General features: G+C 36.1%; 1 protein-coding gene across 2 annotated transcripts in view; it reads right to left on the minus strand.

The window, feature by feature from the left end:
- LOC126819730 (sorting nexin-2) overlaps window positions 1–23764 on the minus strand; it is a 28418-nt gene extending 4654 nt beyond the window's left edge. For both annotated transcript variants that reach the window (XR_008787844.1, XM_056100367.1), the window contains exons 1-10: window positions 23674–23764; window positions 22965–23064; window positions 21558–21778; window positions 18156–18266; window positions 16503–16644; window positions 15687–15765; window positions 14663–14852; window positions 5897–5990; window positions 3285–3490; window positions 1114–1257 (exon numbers count right to left, since the gene is read on the minus strand). Coding sequence is in view for 1 of the 2 variants with exons in the window: in XM_056100367.1 (XP_055956342.1) it covers window positions 1114–1257; window positions 3285–3490; window positions 5897–5990; window positions 14663–14852; window positions 15687–15765; window positions 16503–16644; window positions 18156–18266; window positions 21558–21778; window positions 22965–23064; window positions 23674–23757 (1371 nt within the window). In the remaining variant the exon portion in view is untranslated. The remainder of the gene's footprint in view (window positions 1–1113; window positions 1258–3284; window positions 3491–5896; window positions 5991–14662; window positions 14853–15686; window positions 15766–16502; window positions 16645–18155; window positions 18267–21557; window positions 21779–22964; window positions 23065–23673) is intronic.
- Between the last annotated feature and the right edge of the window lie 703 nt (window positions 23765–24467).

Below are 24467 nucleotides of genomic sequence, written 5' to 3' on the forward strand. Positions count from 1 at the left end.
GATTACCGTAATAGAGCATACTGTATGACATACGCCCGTTTTCATTAATCCAGTCGGTGAAGAACAGAAGGGCGTTAAACCCCATTTCATTTCATTTCATTCACGTCCACTCAACACAAACTAGGTCATTTTGTGACCTACATATGGTTCTATTCTATTTCAATAATTCGCTTGCACGTAGGTGTCTTTAGCAGTGGGAGGAAACCGGAGGACCCAGAGAAAACCCACGAGGTTGGATAGACGACCCTACTCCTTGTCACGTTCAACCAGGGAATCGAAACCACACCAGTTGACTCAATGATCAACCTTATGTTAATCAAAAATTAAAATCTAATGTTTTTGATTCGCTGTAACTGAGAATCATTAATATGCCTGTCATTTTGGATATTGACACGAAGATTTATCCCAATTATAAAATATCAAATAAATTTTATAAACAAAACTGAATTCTCTGTGTGACATTTTATTCTCGAACTACTCAGACTCAATTCATTATACTACATAATACAGGGACATAACTCTATGAATTGGGACTATTAAACCGGAAATTGGAGAATCAAATAGTACCACTCATGTTGCGAGACATGTTTATTTCAAGTCATTATATCAGTATTCAATGTGAAAAAAATAAATTCAGTGTATCCTCCACATATAGTAAATAAAATATAAATAAATAAATACGTGTATACATATAATGAGAAATTGGAGTAAGAATTCCCGTAAAATATTATTGTTTATATCGCGTGCATCTAATTAATCGAGATTATTCGTAAAATACAGTGTGCGTCCGATTGAACAAAAATAGTAACACATGATAAAAAGCAGATGAAATTGCTTTCTAACGAAGAAATAAGAATTAAAATGAGTGGGACTTCGGAAGCCACTGTCAAGAATTGGCTTCAGACATAAGGCCTAACCAAAAGTCTACATTCAGAAATGTTCACAGCTACCTGTAACAGTGCTAAAATTCTAAAAAATCTTAAGAATGAAATCTAATCATTTGTTATTTAGTTGTTTTATGTTGAAACTGAAAAACTGCTAATCAATTTTTAAATCTGCTAATCATCTGTGAAAAATTACCGACAGCCCTGGTAATCAATATATCAAACATACCTCGGCTATTTCTTGCTGTGCCTGTTGGATTTTATCGGTTTTATGCTGTAATTCTAATTTGGTCTTGTTTTCTCTTTTTTTAGCTAACGTAATCTCGGCCTCCTTCCATGTTTTATAACTTTTCACACGTTCGTGAAACACACCCTGTAAAATATGCATAATAAATACAAAATGATGCATACAGCTCTAGCAGTTGTTAATTGAGAGAGAGAGAGAAATGGGGTTAACGTCCACTCGACACAAACTAGGTCATTTCGGGACTAACATATAGTTTAATTTTATTTACATAATTCGCTTGCGCGTAGGGGTCTTTAGCAGTGGGAGGAAACCTGGGGACCCGGAGAAAACCCACGAGGTTGGACAGGCAACCCTACTCCTTGCCACGTACAACCGGGGATTCGAAACCACGCCAGTTGACTCAATGACAGACTTTATGATACAGCGCGCGCACGCTAACCATTCAGCCATCCAACCCCCTAGTTGTTAAAGGAGCAACCTCAGATTTCATATCTGAACTGTTCACGAGCCGTTCTCGAACTGTTCACCAACTGTTCACGAGCTGTTCACCAACTGTTCACAAATGAATGCTATATTTACATAAGATGGTTATTTGTTAAAGATACATTATGGGAGATTTTTATAACGAGTTGGCAGTTCTCACTACATTAGTTAAAAACTAGATAATGTAAAGGGAATAAGCTGAAAATTTCAGCCAAATTGCTTCATTCTAAGCCAAAAAAATGTTATTTTAAAATCACTGTAGCCTCGACTGTCATTGTTATCGCTGTCATGATAATTAAAGATACATTATGGGAAATTTTAATAGAGAGTTGGCCATTCTTGCTATAACAGTTCAAAAATAGATGATGAAAGAAGAATATATTGAAAATTTCAGTCAAATTACTTTATTCTGAACAAAGTTATCACCATTGTAATTTTTGACTAGAAATAGGAGTCAACTCTCGCTTGATTGACAGGCGTTAACTATTCGGTTTGGGACAGGGTTGCAATTCAATTCATATCTCATTTATTTTTACTACAAATTAAAAATAAGACTTGTAATATATAGATAAGTAGCGAAAGTTTGAAAGGAATGGACCAAATCAATGAGGCATAATTATAGCCGACTTCTTGTTAGCCTGCATGTACTCTTGTACTGTGTAACTGGTAGGCCTACGTAACTTCCGAAGCAGACAAATAGGAAACAGTGATCCAATGGGGCTGCAATTCAACTGGGGTGATGTTAGCTGCGATGTTTATCAATTTCCATAATTTTTCTGTAAACGCAAGTGACAAAAGAGCGTATAATACCGACATCCAAACTCTCATTTTAACCACAACTAAACATAACATCAAGGCCGTATCGAACTTTCGATCAAATTGACTGACATGCGGCCTCGCTTCGTACACTCTATCATTTAGCCTCAATCTAAAATTTCCGGGAGTATGACATCAACGTAACGGTTAATCTCTGTTTACGACGCTATTTAAAAATTTAATCAATCAATGAAATCCTGTTTAAATCCAATCCGAATCCAAGCCATCCGTAGGTCTACAGAGTTGATTTTGTAATTGTTGTGTAAATAAAGATCTAATTTATAATTTCTATAACATCTGAAGCCTAAATAAAGACTTGCAATAATCAGATTTAGCTCTTGCATAATGTATGTTTAACAAAGTCTCCATTATCCATTTTTGCATTTGTATAAGTAACTTGATAATTGTGATGGAAGAGAGAGAGAGAGAGAGAGAGAGAGAGAGAGAGAGAGAGAGAAAGAGAGAGAGAGAGAAAGAAAGAGAGAGAAAGAGAGAGAGAGAGAGAGAGAGAGAAATGGGTATAAAGTTCACTCCACACAAACTAGGTCATTTTGGGACTAACATACGGTTCAATTTTATTTCAGTAATACTCTTGTTGGTCAGGGTCTTTAGCAGTGGGAGGAAACCGGAGTACCCGGTGAAAACTCACGAGGTTGGACAGGCGACCCTACTCCTTGTCATGTACAACCGGGGAATAGAAACCACGCCAGTTGACTCAATGACAGACAGTATGATACAACGTGCACGCACTAACCATCGACCATCAAACCCTGACTCATTGACAGACTATATGATCTAAAGAGCATGTGTTACACACCCCGACCCCGACCCCAACCCACCGCCCAGTAACTTACTTTAACAGAGGCTATTAATGAAATATATTCTTTGATAAGTTCGGCCATGGTGAAGAAATCCTGATCGGATTGATCTTTATGTAATTGTTCGATTTTCTCCTCTGTTTCTGCTAATTGTGATAACGCTCGGGATAAACCAGTGTGTTCTTCAATATTTCCTAACATAGCTGCACTCTTCGCGAATACAGCTGTACTCTGACTTAAATCTAAAAGATAAAAAATAAGTATGAAATGTTTTTAGTTTGTCTTCTGCAATTTTTTTTTTTGTTCATTAGCTAAATGGATAAGACGCTGGCTCGCTAGTCTGGAGGTTGCATGTTCGATCCCTGCATTGGCCGAGAGAAAGTTCATCGGGATTTTCAAAAGTAAATATTTTGACATCTACTGTACACATTGTAATGTATAGGCCAGTACTGCACCGCTCTGAAGTCTGCCTAGTGGTAGACGCACCCATAAGTGGGTTGGAGCCACCCCTCAACTGCCCCCAGATTCGGGGAATTGTTCATTTTTCGGGCATTGTATTTCAGTTTTTCGGGGAACAAACATCACAGAAAAAGACCATATAGAAATATAACTATACAAGAGCATCGCTAACGCAGCAATATACGTCCACATTCCTGTTTTGTTTGATATGGTCCAGTTTGCATTGAGGGTCTGTGAAATAAAACTGGGTTGTAGGACTGCTATCAGTTTAACACTTCGTTCACATTAACAGAACACAATTTTATTTTAAAACAATCGATGTCTTTATTCTAAAAGCATGGCGTTTCGAATAGGTATGCAAAGTTTCAAAAGGATCTGTTAAGAATTGCGGTCTGTAGGCAAAACACAAGACACACAAACATTAGGCGTGGCTCTGTCCCAAGGGGTCGAGCATGCACCAAAAATAATAATAGAGGTCGGCCTTAGGATTAAGGAATAAGTATAAATAGTAGCCTTAGGCTATAAGGAATAAGTATAAAAAAGTTTTCAAGATGATCGATTAAGAAATGCGGTCTGCAAGTGACACACAGACATAAAAAAAGAAAATGGGCGTAGCTCTGCCCCTGGGGGTTGGGTATTCACCACAAATAATAGGGATGTTCCTTAGGACAGAAGGAATATGTATGCTAGGTTTCAAGGTGATACGATAAAAAAATGCGATCTGTAGATGACAAACAAATAAATAAATATAATGGATGGGCGTGGCTATGCCCCTGGCGGTCGGGCATGCACCAAAAACAATAGGGATCATCGTTAGGGTATAAGCAATTCATATGAAATTTTTTCAAGACGATTAAGAATTGTGGCCTGTAGGTGACACACAGACAGAAAAAGAAAAGAAAATGGGCGTGGCTCTGCCCCTGGGGGTAAAAAAAACAATAGGGATCATCGTTAGGGTATAAGCAATTCATATGAAAAAATTTCAAGACGATTGATTAAGAATTGTGGCCTGTAGGCGACACACAGACATAAAAAAGAAAATAGCCGTGGCTTTGCCCCTGGGGGTTGGGCATGCACCCAAAACGATAGGGATGTTCCTTAGGGTACAAAGAATAAGTATGCAAAGTTTCAAGATGATACGTTAAGAAATGTGGCCTGTAGACGACAAACAAACAAATACAAAAAATGGGCGTGGCTCTGCCCCGGGGAGGCGAGCATGCACCAAAAACAATAGGGATCTTCCTTGGGGTATAAGGAATAAGTATACCAAGTTTGAAGAAAATCCAGTAAGAATTGCGCCCTGTAGGCGACACAAAGACACACGAAAAGAAAATGGGAAATGGGCGTGGCTCTGCCCCTGGGGGTTGGGCATGTACCCCAAACGATAGGGATGTTCCTTAGGGTACAAAGAATGTGTATGCAAGATTATAAGTTAAGAAATGTGGCCTGTAGACGACAAACAAACAAATACTAGAAATGGGCGTGGCTCTGCCCCTGGGGGTCGGGCATGCACCAAAAACAATAGGGATCTTTCTTGGGGTATAAGGAATAAGTATACCAAGTTTGAAGAAAATCCAGTAAGAATTGCGCCCTGTAGGCGACACAAAGACACACGAAAAGAAAATGGGCGTGGCTCTGCCCCTGGGGGTTGGGCATGCACCCCAAACGATAGGGATGTTCCTTAGGGTACAAAGAATGTGTATGCAAAGTTTCAAGATTATTAGTTAAGAAATGTGGCCTGTAGACGACAAACAAACAAATACTAGAAATGGGCGTGGCTCTGCCCCGGGGGGTCGGGCATGCACCAAAAACAATAGGGATCTTCCTTGGGGTATAAGGAATAAGTATACCAAGTTTGAAGAAAATCCATGAAGAATTGCGCCCTGTAGGCGAACCACAGACACACACACACACACACACACATACATACATACACACACACACACACACACACAGACAGGGGCGACGGCATAATACGTTCACATTATGAATGTGGACGTATAAAAATGAAATCGCTCGCAGTTTATGTTTTGAATACTATAAAACTTAAGTGTAGCCTTGTGGAAAACTCATTTTAGTTATGAATCGGCTCATTCTGAAAATTCAGGTGACAGAAAATTTTCGGGCAAAAAGACTCAGCACCCCCAACTGAGAATGGACCCTAACTTTAACTCTCATGTAAGCCTCACCTTTTCTATGCATTGCTAGAATTTCTACACTAGTATGAAGTTTTCTTAATTGAGTATCTAAAGCTTCTACTTGAATCTGTTTATCTTCAAACCACTGAAAAATAAAAAACATTAATATTCTCCAATTATTTACCCCAAAATACAATGTGAAAAAAACACAGAGCCTATTTCGTTTAGTTTTTATAGTTCCAAATTTCATTTTACTTGTCTTTACTACACTAGGATCTGGAAGAGTTGTTATCATTGATGTGTTCTGGATGGTGTGAGGGATTACCCAATGAAACGGTCTATTACGGCGCGCTTTAGGTATGTTTTGCACGGAACTGTGGGTAATCCACTAGAAACATCAATGCTGATTGGGTAATCAAATGCCTGACGTCATAGATCAAAAGCCGCTCGTATGACCTCTGACGCGACCTTTGACTTCAACCAGTCAGATGTTCATGTAGTGTAGGCCATCGAAAGTATAAAAAAAAAATGAAACGAAATATAGATCTGTATTGTAATCAGATTGTTGAAATTTGTATTTGGGGCAATCTGATTACAATACAGATCTATATTTCGTTTCATTTTTTTTTTATACTTTCGATGGCCTACACTACATGAACATCTGACCGGTTGTAGTGAAAGGTCGCGTCAGAGGTTGTATGAACGGCTTTTGACCCTACGACGTCAGATGTTGACGTTTCTAGTGGTTTAACCACAGTTCTGTGTATCGCACGCCAAGAAATCGCTGTAACTGATGGTTCATTGGCTAATCCCTCATGCCATCCAGAACGCAGGTTATATAACAGCTCTTCCAGATTTTGGTGGAGTAAAAACAAGTCAAACGAAATTTTGAACTATAAAAAACGAAACGAAATAGAATCTGTGTTTTAATCAAATACAAATTTCAATTACATATATTTCAAATCTCAATTATATTTAATATTTCTTTACTTATTCCTAATACTTTTTATTTAATTGTTTTTTTCTAATACTTTTTATTTCTGATAACGAAAACATTTATAGTTTTAATAGGATATATTTCTTATGATCTTTCACGTATAATTTACAATAAAAATATAAAACAAGAAATTAATGCATCATGAAATTAATGCATCATGAATTTAATGCATAATGAAATTAATGCATCGACATATTAAGGCATCAAGACATCAAGGCATCATGAAATGCATCATGAAATTAAATAACCGAATGAGCTAGGGAGTGTTACGCTATGCCAGCCAATCATCAAAATATTAGGATGTCCATTTTATGATCAATGCATGTTATTTTTGGAGGTAGAGAGAGAGAGAGAAAGAGAGAGAGAGAGAGAGAGAGAGAGAGAGAGTGGTAGGTTTAACTTAACTTGACACAAACTAGGTCATTTCGGGACTATCATAAGGTTTAATTTTATTTCAATACTTCGCTTGCGCTTAGGGGTCTTTAGCAGTGGGAGGATACCATAGGACCCACAGAAAACCCATGAGGTTGGACAGGTGACCCTACTCCTTGTCACTTACAACCGGGGAATCGAAACCACACCAGTTGATTCAATGACAGACCTTATGATATAGCGCGCACATGCTAACCATTCGGCCATCCAATCCCCCAATATCTGACGATATCCCTTTAAATGCATTAATTTGTTGCATACATTTATTTCGTGTTTTATAATCCCTTTAATATCACTCGAAGTTTCTATGTTTATATCATGCATGTACACAAATGTTAAAACTAATTCTACTTATTTTAAATATCAATTAGAAAACCAGATAAAAAGCCAAAAACAAATTACACTTGACTTTAAATTTGCCAGCATTTTTTGTTATTCTTTTTACACAGGGGAAATCGGGAGAATAATATAAAATATTATGAGAGTGAAAATCATGCAGGTAATTTCACTATAACCTGGGTATCATTTAATCTTGTGTATTTAGCACTAATTTCTTTCACATTCATTTAATATCTAATCTCTGTTTAAAAATTCGTAAAATTCATTTAAAATCGCCTGAAACCCTCTAATTTGTACTTGTGTCCAGTTTAAAGCTGACCATTCAATTTTGATAATGAGTGTCCAATATTCAAGCGTTTAATTTCTAGACCACTGTTAAAAAATAAAGAACCCAATTGATTATTGATGTATAATGATTAATTTTTTAAAAAGTGGTCAGGAAATTAAATACTTGTAAATTGGACACTCATTATCAAAATTAATCAGCCAGCTTTAAACTGGACACAAGTACAAATTAAATGACATGGGGTGAATTTTCCGAATTTTTGATATTGAATGAATGTGAAAGAAATTAGTGCTAGATACACAAGATTAATTGATACCCAGACTACAGTGTATGATGAACATTTAACTAGATACACAACTACAATAAACAAGTGATCCAAAAACAACAGCAATTTATTTTGTCTAATTAAAGAATCTAACTCTATTTTTCTCTTAATGTTATCAGTTGTACATGGCAAGGAAAGGTGAGAGAGAGAGAGAGAGAGAGAGAGAGAGAGAGAGAGAGAGGGAGGTCATTTTGGGACTAACATATGGTTCAATTATTATTTCAGTAATTCGCTTATGCGTAGGGATCTTAAGCATTGGGAGGAAACCGGATGAACCGGAGAAAGCCCACGAGGTTGGTAAGCGACCCTACTCCTTTTTACATACAACCAGGGAATCAAAACCACTCCAGTTGACCCAATGACAAACAGTTACCACATACAAAATGGATGCTATTTTTTCTTGGTCAGTATTTGTTGTAGTCAAAGTTAAGAGAATTTGTGCTGGAGCGATCAGGACTAATAAACAGGTTCTACTAGTAAATCAAGACTATAATAAATACTAGTAGACAATAAGCTGTCATATTCTATCTATTTACACAACAATACAGCAGTACTCAACATTCACAACAACAAAATAAAATCTCAAATATAACTATTGCACATAATTAAATAAAATTGCAAGGTTTTAATAGACGGATTGTTTCACATTTTCCAAATACATGATCGTCACCATCATGAAACATTAATTGTTAAACATTTTTCAATGGGGGGGTAGGATGGCCACCTGGTTAGTGCGTGCACGTTGTATCATAAGGTCTGTCATTGAGTCAACTGGCGTGGTTTCAATTCCTCGGTTCTACGTGACAAGGAGTAGGGTCACCTGTTCAACCTCGTAGGTTTTCTCCAGTTCCTCAAGTTTTCCCCCCGACTGCTAAAAACCCCTACCCGCAGGCGAATTATTAAAATAAAATTGAAAAATATGTTAGTCCCGAAATGACCTAGTTTGTGTCGAGTGGACGTTAAACCCCATTTCTCCAGTTGATTACATGACAGCGCTAATCATTCGGCCACTCAACCTCCTGACTCAATGATAGACCTTATGTTCTAAGTCACATACGCCAGACCACTCAGCCACCAGATCTCAGTACACCCCCCAGTCTAGAATCAAAACCAATTGATTTAAACCAACTTTTAATGGTCTGCCTCCTGATGGTCACATATATATCATTAGAGTTACCTCCCTTTTGTAAAATCAGAAACTGTGAAACAGTCAATTTGGCTGAATATATTTGCATCATGGATAAATGTAAAACTACCTAAATACAAACATCAGGCTCTTAATTCAGTCAGATTTGCCAAAAGTGACCAGTTAGATCATTTACCAGTCTGCGTCGTCGGATACCACCAGAAAGTAATTTTAGCCTACAGTTCATATAAATTCACGCACAATCAAATTTCTGATTAGTACAATGAAGAAAATAAAATAAAATGGTCAATAAATAAAAAAGTGAAATAAAAAGAAATTGTATTTTGGAAGTAAGAACCCAAGGTTTCAGACAAGCGACATAAATATAGAAAAAAACACGATAACTAATTGGAAATATATGCAAGGCAACTAATAATTAGTAACTAAATGAAATGAAGCTAATTAAAGCCCCAAAATGCCAGGTAATTAAGAAATGACTAATTTACTCTGATTCAGTCAATCATAGCCCCCCAAAAATGGCCTGGTTTGAATAAAAAAATCATTTCAAAATTCTTCTTCTTATTATTATAAACACTAACAATTAAAGATGTCTAGTGCTTGCAAAAATATTTGAATATTTTAATTTGAATAGGGTTTTTTTTAAAATGCTATTTGAACAATTTTGGGGTATTTGTTACACGATGTCAATTTATCAGATTTTTTGTCCCCCATTATACAATATTTTAAGGACGAATGGCTCTAATATTTTTAACCTTAAAATAGATGAAAATGAGTCTAAAAGCACACATAATTTTGATGTGAATTTATAATGTGATTTATATTCAATTTTTAAAATATTGATTTTTAAACAATTATGTTCTGTGACATGCGTGAACAGTCCAAGTTGAACGAAAGTCATTTTGTCTACTTAGTCCATTCTACACATTTTCTTAAAATTATTATTTTGTCGTTTGTGAATTTGCCATTGCTAATTACTTCCGCATTGTCTTGTAGGGTATGTATTTCTTTGTTCATTACAAATGGCGCCCAAAACCAAAGATTCACAATATTTCAAGATATGTAAATGCATCCAAAAGAATGAAACAAGTTGACAATTTGAATTGGAAATTGAAATAGAATTGAAATGATGACTTAGATTATTCGAATAATGACAACATGCAAGAACAATAGTTAAGCTACATGTACGTCAAATTGAATTATTGTTTTTCGGAAACACCTATTCAAAAAAAAAAAAAAAAAAAAAATTAAAAACAAAAAGTATCTGGCTATTCAAATTTTGTTTTCTATTATTTCGTAAAAAACAAACAAGCAAAAATTAAAAACAAAAATTATCTGGTTGCTCTTCTTAAAAGCTTTTAGTTCAAATTTATTAAGTTTTAAATTTCACGAAAATCAAATGGTTATCTATTTATTGAAAATCCTGAAAAAATGAAATGAGGTTTAACGTCCTACTGTTCTGTTCCGACTGGACTAATGAAGATGGCATATATGCCATACAGTGTGCTATGAGGGATATTTTGCCCGGCCTACTCTTATATCGAATTCCAACTGTCAAGGGGTCTTTTATGTGCACACCAATGTGTACATGGGACCTTGGTTTTTCGTCTAAACCGAATGACTATACGTTGTCCCTAGTCAGGCCCTCCGTCCTGCACCACTGACAAGGGGAAACCACGCCGGAAAATTCCCAATGTACTTTCTCAGCCAACACTGGGATCGAACACGGGACCTCCAGACTAGCGAGCCAACGTCCTACTCACTGAGCCACCGTGGCTCCCAAATCACGAAGAGAGAGAGAAATGGGGTTTAACGTCCACTCAACACAAACTAGGTCATTTCGGGACCAACAAATGTTTATTAATTTTATTTCAATAATTTGCTTGCGCGTAGGGGTCTTTAGCAGTGGAAGGAAACCGGAGGACCGGAGAAAACCCACAAGGTTGGACAGACGACCCTACTCCTTGTCAAGTACAACCGGGGATTCGAAACCCCGCCAGTTGACTCAATGACAGGCTTTATGATACAGCGTGCACATGCTAACCATTCAGCCATCCACCCCCCAAATCACGAAGAATTAAATATTTAACTGACTGGGCATAAGAACGACAGTTACAACTGACACATCTGAATATTTCTAAAATGATTTTTTCCCTGATTTTATTAACTTTTATTCTGGCATGTTGGGGCTTTTTAACATTCAAAAAAATAACAAGAGAATTTACCTCCATCTGATTTTCCCACTGTTCGGAAGGAGATCGCGGGACAATTGAACAGAAATAAGTATGTAGGTATAGTCCTACCCACTGGCAGCAAGAAGGGCAGAAAATGGCCGATGAAGTGATGATAAATGAGGAATGACACAATGAAGGGATATCAGAATGATCGAATAAATAAAAACGAAATTAAAACTTTATTAACTACAACATTTTCTCATTCTCTTTTCCTCATCACTAATCATATTTTTAAAAAGTCAAAGTATTATACTCTCTGTCTGATACCTTGACTGCATTAGCCGACTGATTAATTAATTACGACATTCTCTTTTCCAGTTTATTCCCTCGGAAATTGAGAGGATCATCATTAATCATATTTTTACAGAGTCAAATTATGATGCTGTTTGTCTGATACCTTGACTGCATTAGCCGATTGGCTCATATACATTAAACTAGTCCTAGTCAGATAGGTTGCCAGGCAATGAAACATATGCTCACAACAGCTAAATCGTCTGGGCAGTCAACATGAGTTGTCGCATTTTTTAAATTTTGTCGGTAATGAAACTTTTATAATACACTAAAATCTGATTAAGAGTAACAACTTATTAAGTAATTATCAGAAAATCATTAGAATTTGTTTGGCCCATGCTAACGTTTAGTATACGAAACTTTACTATCATGGATTTAGCTGTTCAAGTTATCAAAAATCATTGAAAATCAATAAACTTTTTCGTCTCAAGACCTTTAACTCTGTGTATCAATCTAAAGTCAATCGAATGATCACTTTGGCCTGTAGAACATCCGCAAGATTTTTCGAAGTAATCAAGAGCCATAACTCTGGCATTAATTATTGGAAATCCTTGAAAATAACGGTGTCTTTGTCTCATGACTGTAAGCCCTGTGTATAAATTTACAATCCTTCTGATGATAACTTTGGTCTCTAGAGCATCCACAAGATTTTTCAAAGTGGTCAAGGGACATAACTCTGGCATTAATTATTGGAAATCCTTGAAAATAAAGAGGTGTCTTTGTCTCATGACCGTAAACACTGTATATAAATTTACAATCAATCTGATGATAACTTTGGTCTCTAGAGTATCCACAAGATTTTTCAAAGTGATCAAGGGACATAACTCTGGCATTAATTATTGGAAATTCTTGAAAATAAAGAGGTGTCTTTGTCTCATGACCTCAAACACTGTGTATAAATTTACAATCAATCTGATGATAATTTTGGTCTCTAGAGTATCCACAAGATTTTTCAAAGTGATCAAGGGACATAACTCTGGCATTAATTATTGGAAATTCTTGAAAATAAAGAGGTGTCTTTGTCTCATGACCTCAAACACTGTGTATAAATTTACAATCAATCTGATGATAACTTTGGTCTCTAGAGTATCCACAAGATTTTTCAAAGTGATCAAGGGACATAACTCTGGCATTAATTATTGGAAATCCTTGAAAATAAAGAGGTGTCTTTGTCTCATGACCTCAAACACTGTGTATAAATTTAAAGTCAATTGTATATTAACTTTAATCCTCTAGAGTGTCCACAAATGTGATCAAGGGCCATAACTCTGACAGTAATTATCAGAAATCTTTGACAACTTGAAACCAGTCGACATACACAAGTGTAACACGATTAGGAGATTGTTGCAAATGGTTATACGGGTGGCCACTGTGGTCTGTTAACTTTATTGATAAAACGAAGTCGGCTAATGCAGTCAAGACATTAGACCTGTTATAATACTGTGACAGTGAAGATATGCTCAATGACTAACCATTGCGTGATCTCGACGAGGAATACATGTATATATAAAAGATTTTTTTTTTTATATAATCATGGATAACATAAATAAAGATAAATATTTCTTTAAAATAACTCAATTTCTTTCAATTATCAAAAGACTAACAGTACACAATTTCTATGGGAATACAATCACTGGTTTTATTCTAAAAGCACAACGTTTCGACATGTATCCTCTTATCGTTATCAAGCACAATAACATTTACATGTAGTGTGTGTGTGTGTGTGTGTGAGTGAAATAGCTTAATTTTACGTCCGCTTCCACCGACGTGATATCGCAGACAATAACATGTTATGTATACATGGTGCAATATTTTACAATGTGATAATGATAAGAGGATACTTGTTGAAACGTCATGTTTTTAGAATAACCATGGTGATTGTATCCCATAAAAATTGTGTTCTGTTAATGTGTTTCCCAATCGCTAAATGCCATTTAAAGATTATGTTTCAAAAGACTGATTCATATTTTTGCAATGGTTAGCATGTGTCACATCCTTCTCCTATATACTTTGTACAGATCTATTAGAATTATGAAACTGGGAATTGAATGATTTTTATTGTGGGAGAATTATAAAATTTATAAGTCTAATGATTAAAATATTCTTCTAACGCCATTTACATTCGCACTATGGCACACACTGTAACCTGGGTATCATTTAATCTTGTGTATCTAGCACTAATTTGTACTTGTATCCAGTTGAAAGCTGACTAATTAATTTTGATAATGAGTGTCCAATTTACAATTCAAAAATTAATCATTATACATCAATAATCAATTAGGTTGTATATTTCTTAAAAGTGAACGAGAAATTAGACGCTTGTAAATTGGGCACTCATGATCAAAATTGAATGGTCAACTTTAAACTGGACACAGTACAAATTAGATGATTTTTAACGATTTTTATGAATTTTTGAACACAGATTTGATATTAAACGGAACTGAAAGAAATTAGTGCTAGATACACAACATTAAATGATACCCAGGCTACAGTGACAGTTAAACGATGTCATCACTTTCCATTAAGCCAATCAAAAGATGTCTTTGACAAATTAAAATGACGTAAACCCGAATTTAAGAGACATAAAAATGAAGGAGTAATTTAGTCTTCAGCATATTAAAACCAGAAGTAAATAAAAATATAACTTTAATCCAAAATTTATCTAATATTCACAATTTGTGTACATGCAAGATCTTCTCCAAAATAATCACCAATTATATTTTTCTTAAAAAATTTTAAAAAAAGAAAAATTGTCAAAGTTCTACCTACCTCATCAGATTCGTCCATTTTGAATGTGATTTTTTCCATAGCATCACCAACTTTATGGAAGAGACGTAACATACCAGCTCCGCTTAGAGCAGAAGTACTGGTTGCCCTTGGCAATTCGTCTTTCTCCAAAAATTCACGGAAATCTTGATCGTTTTTCAGAATAGGATGTTGAGCTGTTCTGCAGAGATATCTGTTCAAATACATTAAGATATGAATTTGATGAGGTCTATGTTTAAACATAGATTATGCAAGAGCTAAATCTGTCTATTGCAGGTCTTTCTTTAGGTCTGAAATGTTATCTAAATTATTAATTAGACATTAATTAATTTATCCAGGCCATAATAACTCTCGATGGCATCGCTAGCCTGGGATCTTTAGTGGAATGTGAGCCAAGTTACTGCATAACTTTCCTTCACGATTTAACGATTAAATGGATAATCGAGACTATGCTGTTTATCATACTGACTTTAGTAATGATGATCAAGGCTAGGCGGAAATTTCAACCGCTTAGTTCTCGGTTCATAGTGGATCAATTTGAATGAAATTTTTCGCAAATTGCCTTTACATTATCTAGTTTTTAACTATTATAGTGAGAATTGCCAACTCATTATCGAATCTCCCATAATATATCCTAAAGTTAGCAACAATGGCTTGTCGCAATTTCAATTTCCAACTGTCAGGGAGGGCAATTAAAAGGGGTTTAAAGTCCTACTGTTCTGCTCTGTCTGCGCTAAAAGGAAGACGAGCATACGCCATACAGTGTGCTATGAAAGAATGAAATGGTGTTTAACGTCCTACTCCGACTGGGCTAATGAAGACGGCCATATACCATAGTGTGCTCTGATGGAAATTTTGCCCGGACAGCGGCACTACGGCCTGCTCTTATTATCGAATTACACCTGCCAATGTGTACATGAGACCTCGGTTTTTCCGAACGACTATACGTTGTCCCTTGCCAGTTCCTCCATCCTGCAACACGACGAAAAATCACGATGAACTTTCTCAGCCAATTATAAAATTATACCTTTCAAGAGCTGACCGTCTTTTCTCTATGAATTCTGCTGATCCCGATTCTTCTTTAGACATTTTTACCTTGGTCATACCTATAATAATTATATTGATCCAGGTATATATAGAGGTAAATTGTGCATTAATACTTTGTGCATGAATAGTTTAGAGAGGTTAAAAACACTTATATGGATATACTACTTCTGAATTTATTAACATGATAGACATACAGGCAATTAATGATTTATAACAAAAATGTGGTGCAATATATAGATAACAATTGGAAACCATTCGCTTGTGCGTAGTGGTCTTTAGAAGTTGGAGGAAAGCGAAGGACCCCACTCCTTGTCACATACAACGGGGGAATCGAAACCATGCCAGTTGACTCAATGACAGACCTTATGATACAAACCGCACGCGCTAACCTAACCAATTGCCTTTCGACCATCCATGCCCGCCCGTCTCCCCACACTATTTTTAAAGACCCCTACACATATGCAGGGGCGGATCCAGGAATCTTTGCAGTAGGGGGTGTTCCCCCCCGCTCTAAATCCACCCCTGATATGTTAGTCCAAAATGTTCTTTTTTCCCTTGTCTATATCATTAAATAATGAGCGTTTTTCCAAAATACAAAAAAAATAATTCCACTTTTGTGTTAAAATTCCAAAGTAGTGCCGAATAAACCTTTCACCTTGTTCTTTTTAATTACAAATAAATAGTATTTAAAAAATATGTGCCAGAAGTCAGGAATTTTAAAGTGATTTTTTTTTTTTTTCCTTATTTTGGAAGAAATATCATCAGATTTCCTGTTTTAAATGTTATACTATCTGACCTAAAACACTTTTTTCTGGTGCTGCTGGTACAACTACGCCAAGATGAACGTGTTTCTCGGCTAACCTATCGTGTAGACCTAGAAAATCACTAAATCTTCTAACAACCATTAGTTCAGCTTTACGGAATGCAGGAATCGTAGTCTGAAAATAATAACGAATATGGTTAATAAATTATGGTTTATTTCTCTGACAAGAAGGCCAACACAAGAGAGACAGAGAGAGAGAGAAATGGGATGTAACGTCCACCCAACACAAACTAGGTCATTTCGGGACTAACATATGGTTTAATTTTATTTCAACAATTTGCTTGCCCGTAGGGATCTTTAGCAGTGGGAGGAAACCGGAGTAAACCCACAAGGTTGGACAGGCGATCCTACTCCTTGTCACACACAACCGTCGATTTGAAACCACGCCAGTTGAATCAATGACAGGCTTTATGATACAGCGCGCACATGCTAACCATTCGGCCATCCAACCCCCCAGGCCAACACAAGAATGGTTGTCTAAAATAATAACGAATGTGGTTAATAAATTATGGTTTATTTCTCTGACAAGAAACTGGACCCTCCAGGTTACTGAGTCGGTGACTTTTACCCACTAAGCCACAACCGCTGCCTTAAAGCAAATGAAATTGGCATTTAATGGCCGAATGGTAAGCATGTGCGCATCGTATCAAAGATCTGCCATTGAGTCAACTGGCATGGTTTAGATACCCCGGTTGTACATGTATGTGACACAAACTAGGTCATTTAGGGACTAACATATGGTTCAATTCATTTCAATTATACGCTTGCCCGTAGGGGGTCTTTAGCAGTGGGAGGAAACCAGAGGACCCGGAGAAAACCCACGAGCTTGGATAGGCGACCCTACTTCTTGTCACGTGCAAGCAGGGAATCAAAACCATACCACTTGACTCAATGACAGACCTTATGATACAGCGTGCACATGCTAACCATCTGGCCATCCAACCCCCACAAAATGATAGGGCTTACTTAAAGGAGCTAAATCGCTAATATTTGGGACCTAGAAATTGACCAAAATGGGTCGAAACGCATATAATAATGTAATCTGATTGTATATAAACTGATTTACATTCAATTGTTTCCTTTTTGACTCTAATTTCAAATCAGTTATGTCCAGCGAAATACAGCATGTGTCTCAACCCTATAGCAATTTCTAACGTCTGGTTATTCCAGTCTATTAAGCAGGCTCTCCAGTTGAATATGTCTAGCCTCGTTCTTTCTGGTCACTTGTTGCAAATGACGCTAAAACGCACTATGGTACACGATTCGTGTACCAATGGTAAAATGTTTATTTTGTCTTAAATATTGGATATCAGAAGCCTGCCTTTTCTTGCTAAGATCACAACATCAATGTTGATTTGAATTGACAAATAATTCGTATTTTCAACGTGTAAGACTTAGTTACTTTAAGTAAAAGATGATTGTAAAACAAAAATAAAAATGGTTGGAGTGACCAAGTTTAGATTTTTCGTTGATTCTATAAAGTAGTAAGTTTTTTAAAACTTTAAATACTGTGTAATTCAACATGGCGCCCGAGAGGTTTAATATATTTCGGTACGAATTAGTACCAAATGGTTTATTTATATGAGAGTCAAAGTTTGGACTATGCTTTGTAAAAGATGAACTTACTCTAGTAAGAACTTTATAAGCTATATAAGCTGACATTCCATCACCAACTTTATGAGGATCTGTAACACGAATATCAATAGTATATTCATCTTGTTCTTCTTCTACCTCAATCTGAAATAATTAAATAATACAGTAGTCTTTAAAAACATAGGTTGCCAGGCAACGAAACATACGCACACAGCAGTTAAGCCGTCCGGGCAGTCAACAAGGATTGTTGCATATTTTTTCTTTTGTCCATAGTGAGAAATGGGGTTTAACATCCATTCAACAAAAACTAGGTCATTTCAAGACTTACATATGGTTCAATTTTATTTCAACAATTCGCTTGCACGTAGGGGTCTTTATCAGTGGAAGGAAACCAGAGGACCCGTAGAAAACCCATGAGGTTGGACAGGCGATCCTATTCCTTGTCAGGTACAACCGAGGAATCGAAACCGAGCCATTTAGTTATGAGAACATTTACAACACATGAAAATCTGATTACGAGTAATAACCCGTGAAGTAATGATAAGAAAACATTAGAATTTGTTTTGATTGTTTCTCTCATGACCGTAATCAATTTATATTAACTTTAGCCTCTAGAGCTTCTACAAGATTTTTCAAAGAGATCAAGGGACGTAACTCTGACAATAATTAGCAGAAATAGTTGAAAATCAATAGGCTTCTGCGTCTCATGACCTTAAACAATTGTGGCCGCCAGATCGATGACAGGGAACGACGGCAATATACGATCACATTTCAATGTGGGTGATAAAAATGTAAAAGCAAGATTTGGGAATCGACTGCACCTACGTGTAACCCCTCTCGAGTTGATATTTAGACACCTTATGACTTATTTTTGGATCAGGAACTGATCGCTAACCGTTACTCATCCTGTTCTTGGGGTGACGCTCTTCGAAAAAGCCCAAGGCTCCGTCAATTCGAGTCTGATCAACATGAAATTTGGCATGCTTCTTCTTTGAAGAATTTTGCATCGATTTGGTGAATTATATTTTAGAATTTCATCTAACAACATGATCAGTTCCTGGTCCATAGCACGATTGTACCTGTTATCTCAATTCTAAGGATTTATATGAAATGAAATGAAATGGGGTTTAACGTCCTACTGTTCTGTTCTGACTGGGCTAATGAAGACGGGCATACGCCATACAGTGTGCTATGAGGAAAATTTTGCCTCAGCAGCGGCACTATGGCCTACTCTTATATCAAATCCCAACTGCCAGGGATCTTTTATATGCACGCCAATGTATACATTGTCAGGCTACCGTACTGCACCACTGTCAAGAGGAAGACACGTCGGAAAATCATAATGAACTTTCTTAGCCTATGAAGGGATTGATCACGCGACCTCCAGACTAACTAACTAGCGTCTTACCCACTTAGCCACCGTGGTTCCCCCAAAGATTTATAGATTTACTGTGTTTATTAAAATTTTAATATGCACTGAGAGTTAAGAGTTTGTAAAGACTGACTTTTTTTAACAGTTATTTCTATTTTTAGAAATTGCATTTCTATTTGCCATCCGCTATCACTAGGGACCGGGTATCATTCAGATTTGATGAAAAAAGGAAAGAAACTGAGCTTACCATCTAGAATCTAATACACGTATCCGATAGATTGCCATCCAGAAAGTATTATATCATATGCCATCAAGATTCATCAAAAAAACGCCTAGTTTCTGCTACCATGTAGTTTGAGAAACACTGTTTAGTTTTGATGACCGATGTCAAAACTAAACAGTGTTTCTTAAACTACACGTAGCACAAACTGGACATTTTTTTGATGAATCTTGACAACGGCATTTAACACTTTCTGGATGTCAATCTATTAACTGGATACGACTATTAGATTCTAGATGGTAAGCTCAGTTTCTTTCCTTTTTTCGTCAAATCTGAATGATACCCGGTCCCTAGTGTATATGCAAGCCATTTGAAGGCAGCATAACTGTGAAATCTTTTACAAATCCATTCTTTATACAGGTTTATTTTAGCTTGCATTCTCTTAATGAGATCTTAAAGATGATTTGATGATATATTTGGACTAAAAACATAGGTGTGTTCCCACTTAGCCGGCAGACTGTTAATCCTTTGATTGATCTTAAAACTATAGTCTGTTTAAAGGTAGTCACTCAAGAACTGTTCACTAGTGTTCAGCGTTAATGAGCTCTTAATCCCTCTTAATATAATTTATTAACCAACTAATTAATGACATTTTGAACACAGTTCATGCCCGCGTTATGATTTCAAACATGAATTCAATTCACTATATTAATATAAATAGGCCTCGCGTTAAGAAATATCGACAACTTGATACAAGAATTGAACATTTGAAAACACAGTTATTAAATGGCTCTTTAAGTGTAAATCGGTATGGAACAAATATTTCCTATTTAGTGGGGCTGTAAAATGATTGTTATGTTGTAAGGCATTTATTTATAAATTATATAATGCTATTTAATAAAAGTTAAATGTGTAAATTGTAATGCATTTTTATATGTGTAAATCATTTAATGTTATTTAATAAATATTAAATTTGTTAAAATCAATATATTTTTATATGTGTAAGCTATTTAATGTTATTTAATAAAAGTTAAATTTGTTAAAATCAATACAGTTTTAGTCTTAAAAAAGATATGGACTATAGTTTATAACACCATTGTTCTAGGATTAACTTTGGATTAGTGGCAAAATTTGACATCAAAGCCTGCCGGGTAAGTGGGAACACCCCAAAACATATTCAAACTAATTAATCTATCATAATTTGGCTTCAAATCCTTCTCAAAACATTGCAATTGTCAGGGAATACCCGGCTATAAAAAATCGATCAAAAGAGGTCATGTTTGTGTCACGTGACACAACGGGTGCTAAGTCGGGGGAGAATTTATTGCACACAAAATGACGATGATGCCTTTATCACTGACTATTTATCACAAATATCGAAGCCTAATCAAATTCTCAGATTATTCACTGCCCATGTCTTTTTCCGTGATTTTTATCTCAGAAAGTGTTGTACGTCTAACTCTTCATAAAGTTTATCAATATGTACATCAAGAGCTCAATCTCCACGTGCAACCTTCAAAGTCACGCGTGCAGACACTCATAATCACCGGGCTGTTGATTAGGGAAATCAGTACATTTTTGTCATGTATGCGCTCCATAAGTGTTTTTCAGTGAATTTTTCTAGTAAGATTGGATATTTCTACTTTCCATATATACCAAAATTGACATACTTTTATTGGAAATAACCACCCGATAAATACTTTTCTGGGAACCTAGCTTTAAATAAAGTAGTACATAATTATTTTTTTTAAACGGCATAGATAACTCTAAAACAGAAAGACAAAGATATGATATCACCCTTGGTGGAAAGTTGACGTAAAACTCAAGAAATGAATGAACATACCTCATCATGTGAGTTTTTGGCAGCTGAGGAACCTTTAGATGATGATGTGGAGGATTGAGAAACGTTAATTAAAGGTTTTTCTGCTTGTAATAAGTTCGGGGCTTCTATGATTGGTTGAGCTGGAGGAGCTGTGGCAACAGCAGCGGCAACTGGAGCAGATGGCACTGTTTTCTTCTCTTCCACTTCTTCTTCAGAATCAAGGGCCACCTCTGACCCTTGTCCTAAAATACAATACAGGTTGTTTTGTTCATGAAACGTTTGCAATTTACCATGATGAAATCTTTTAAAGTCCGGTAATACAAGTTTAAAGGAGCATTAGGATAGGATTAGATAAAGAACTGACAGTTCTCGCTTTAATACTTAAAAGATAGATAATAAAAAGAGAATATGCTAAAAATTTCAGTCAAATTACCTCACTCTGAGCCTAGATAACAACGATAAAATTTTAGACTAGCTTCGATTGTCATTTCTACTGTTCAAAACATATTTGAATCTACTAAATATCGCAGGCATCCGATGGCATTGAGAGTTAATTATGGTCTGGATAAGTTAATTAATGTCTAATTAATAATTTAGATAGAGAGAGAGAGAGAGAAATGGGGTTTAACGTCCACTCGACACAAACTAGGTCATTTCGGGACTAACATATGGTTTAATTTTATTTACATAATTCGCTTGCACGTAGGGGTCTTTAGCAGTGGGAGGAAACCGGAGGACCCGGAGAAAACCCACGAGGTTGGACAGGCGACCCTACTCCTTGCCACGTACAACCGGGGATGCAAAACCACGCCAGTCGACTCAATGACAGACTTATGATACCGCGCGCGCACGCTAACCATTCAGCCATCCAACCCCCCTAATTTAGATAGCATATCAGGCCTAAAGAAAGACCTGCAATAGGCAGATTTAGCTGTTACATAATGTATGTTTAATTGGTACTATTAAGAGAGAGAGAGAGAGAGAGAGTTTAACGTCCATTCAACACAAACTAGGTCATTTCGGGACTAACATATGGTTGAATTTTATTTCATTAGTTCACTTGCGCGTAGGGACCTTTGGCAATGAGAGAGAACCCGAGGACCTGGAGAAAACCCACGAGGTCGAACAGGTGACCCTTCTACTTGTCATGTACAACCAAGGATGGCTATAACATTTTGACCTTTTCAAATCATTTAAATTCGGCATCTTTTACTTTAGTTTCATGGATAATGTAAATATTAGAACCAATTTATAATTGTATGTTGCTTTTTGAGCCAGAAAGGGAAAAACAAATCATTTTATTTATGAGATTAACTTTTTGCCTCATGGGTGGGCGGATCATGGGCCTGTACAGATCATGTACTGGTATAGGCCTATAGAACTACATGTAGCCTACACACATAAACTACAATACTGTCTCAGACATACCTCCAAATATATCATCATCCTTTTCAAGTTCACTTTCTGCATTCAGATCTACATTGGTAGATGGTTCAGCATTGCTTTGACCGTTTGATTGATCCGGCACCTTGCAATTAAAAAGAATATACATGGTCATTTACTCATTAGAAAACAATTGTATTACCGCCAAAAAATAAAAAATTAGACTACTAGTACTAAAACAATTGTATTACCAGACAAAAAACAAAAGTAAAAACTCGACTACTGGTATCTGTATTTATTAAAACATATATTTTTATTTTTTTTCTATTCAACAACCTAAATATTGCAAATCAAGAAAAGCTTTCTTTGAGGAGAATATACATGTACCAGAAAAGTAAAATATATTTAGTATTTATTAGTAACAATTCTTGTCATTTTATTTTGATATTTTTGTATTTATTGAGAGGGGGCTGGACATTAGAGTATAACCTTAATTCCAATATCGATAATTTGTTAGCAAGAATCAATAATAAAAAAAAATCCATTACAAAAAAATAGTATATGACTCACTGGCGAATGCTTTATAGTCAGTCATAAATAGCAAGATCTCGATCTCAGAGTCTCGTATTATAAGCATACGTGAAAACGCCTCATAAAAAATGATTGAAATCCGACGTTCATGGCGTGCAGAGGCAGTTTTAATGAATTGTACAGACGCACGGTAAATAGATCTTGCTATGTAATATTTTTTTACCTCTTTAGAATCTGCGAATAAATCGTCATCGTCTTTTTGTTGATCCTCCTCCTCAAATGGGGGTGGAACTGTTCCGTCCGCCATGTTGTATATCACGTGACCAATTGCCGGCTTTGAGCTGAGTTATTTCCCCTACACCTCATTATGAATTCAATGATCGAGTATCGATGTTTATGACACCCAACAAATTTCAGTTAATGTAAAGTTGAAGTGTATAAAAAAAAAAAAAAAAAATAAAAGATAAAATAAAAATTGAAAAACGACATCTACAAGTATTTTTTAATCAGCTGACATATTGTGTTTCTAATTCTTCTAATGTTGGTAAAGTGGATCGAAACGCGATGTAGAGTTCACACTCACAGTAAAAATTATAAAATTGTTTTAAAAACAGACAAACATAAAATTATTTACATTGATATGCATGTGATAGGCTGACTGTTAATGTGAACAGCCCCCTCGCTGATATGACAGGCGTAAATATTAAATACCCGCAAAACAGCAAAATACATTTGAGAGTTATATTGGGCGTGGGATGGTGTGTTTATACAACACAATAATACTATTTCCAGATTGGGTCAGGTTAAAAATATCCGGAATATAAAACCAAAGGTGAAATGAAATGGGGTTTAACGTCCTACTGTTCTGCTCCTACTGAACTAATCAAGACGGGCATACGCCATATATAGTGCGTACTATGAGGAAAATTTTACCCGGACAGCGGCACTACGGCCTACTTTTATATCGAATTTCAACTGTCAAGGGATCTCTTACGTGCACGCCAAAGTGTACACGGG

This window comes from Patella vulgata, chromosome 4 (assembly GCF_932274485.2).
Source record: "Patella vulgata chromosome 4, xgPatVulg1.2, whole genome shotgun sequence".
NCBI lineage: Eukaryota > Metazoa > Mollusca > Gastropoda > Patellidae > Patella > Patella vulgata.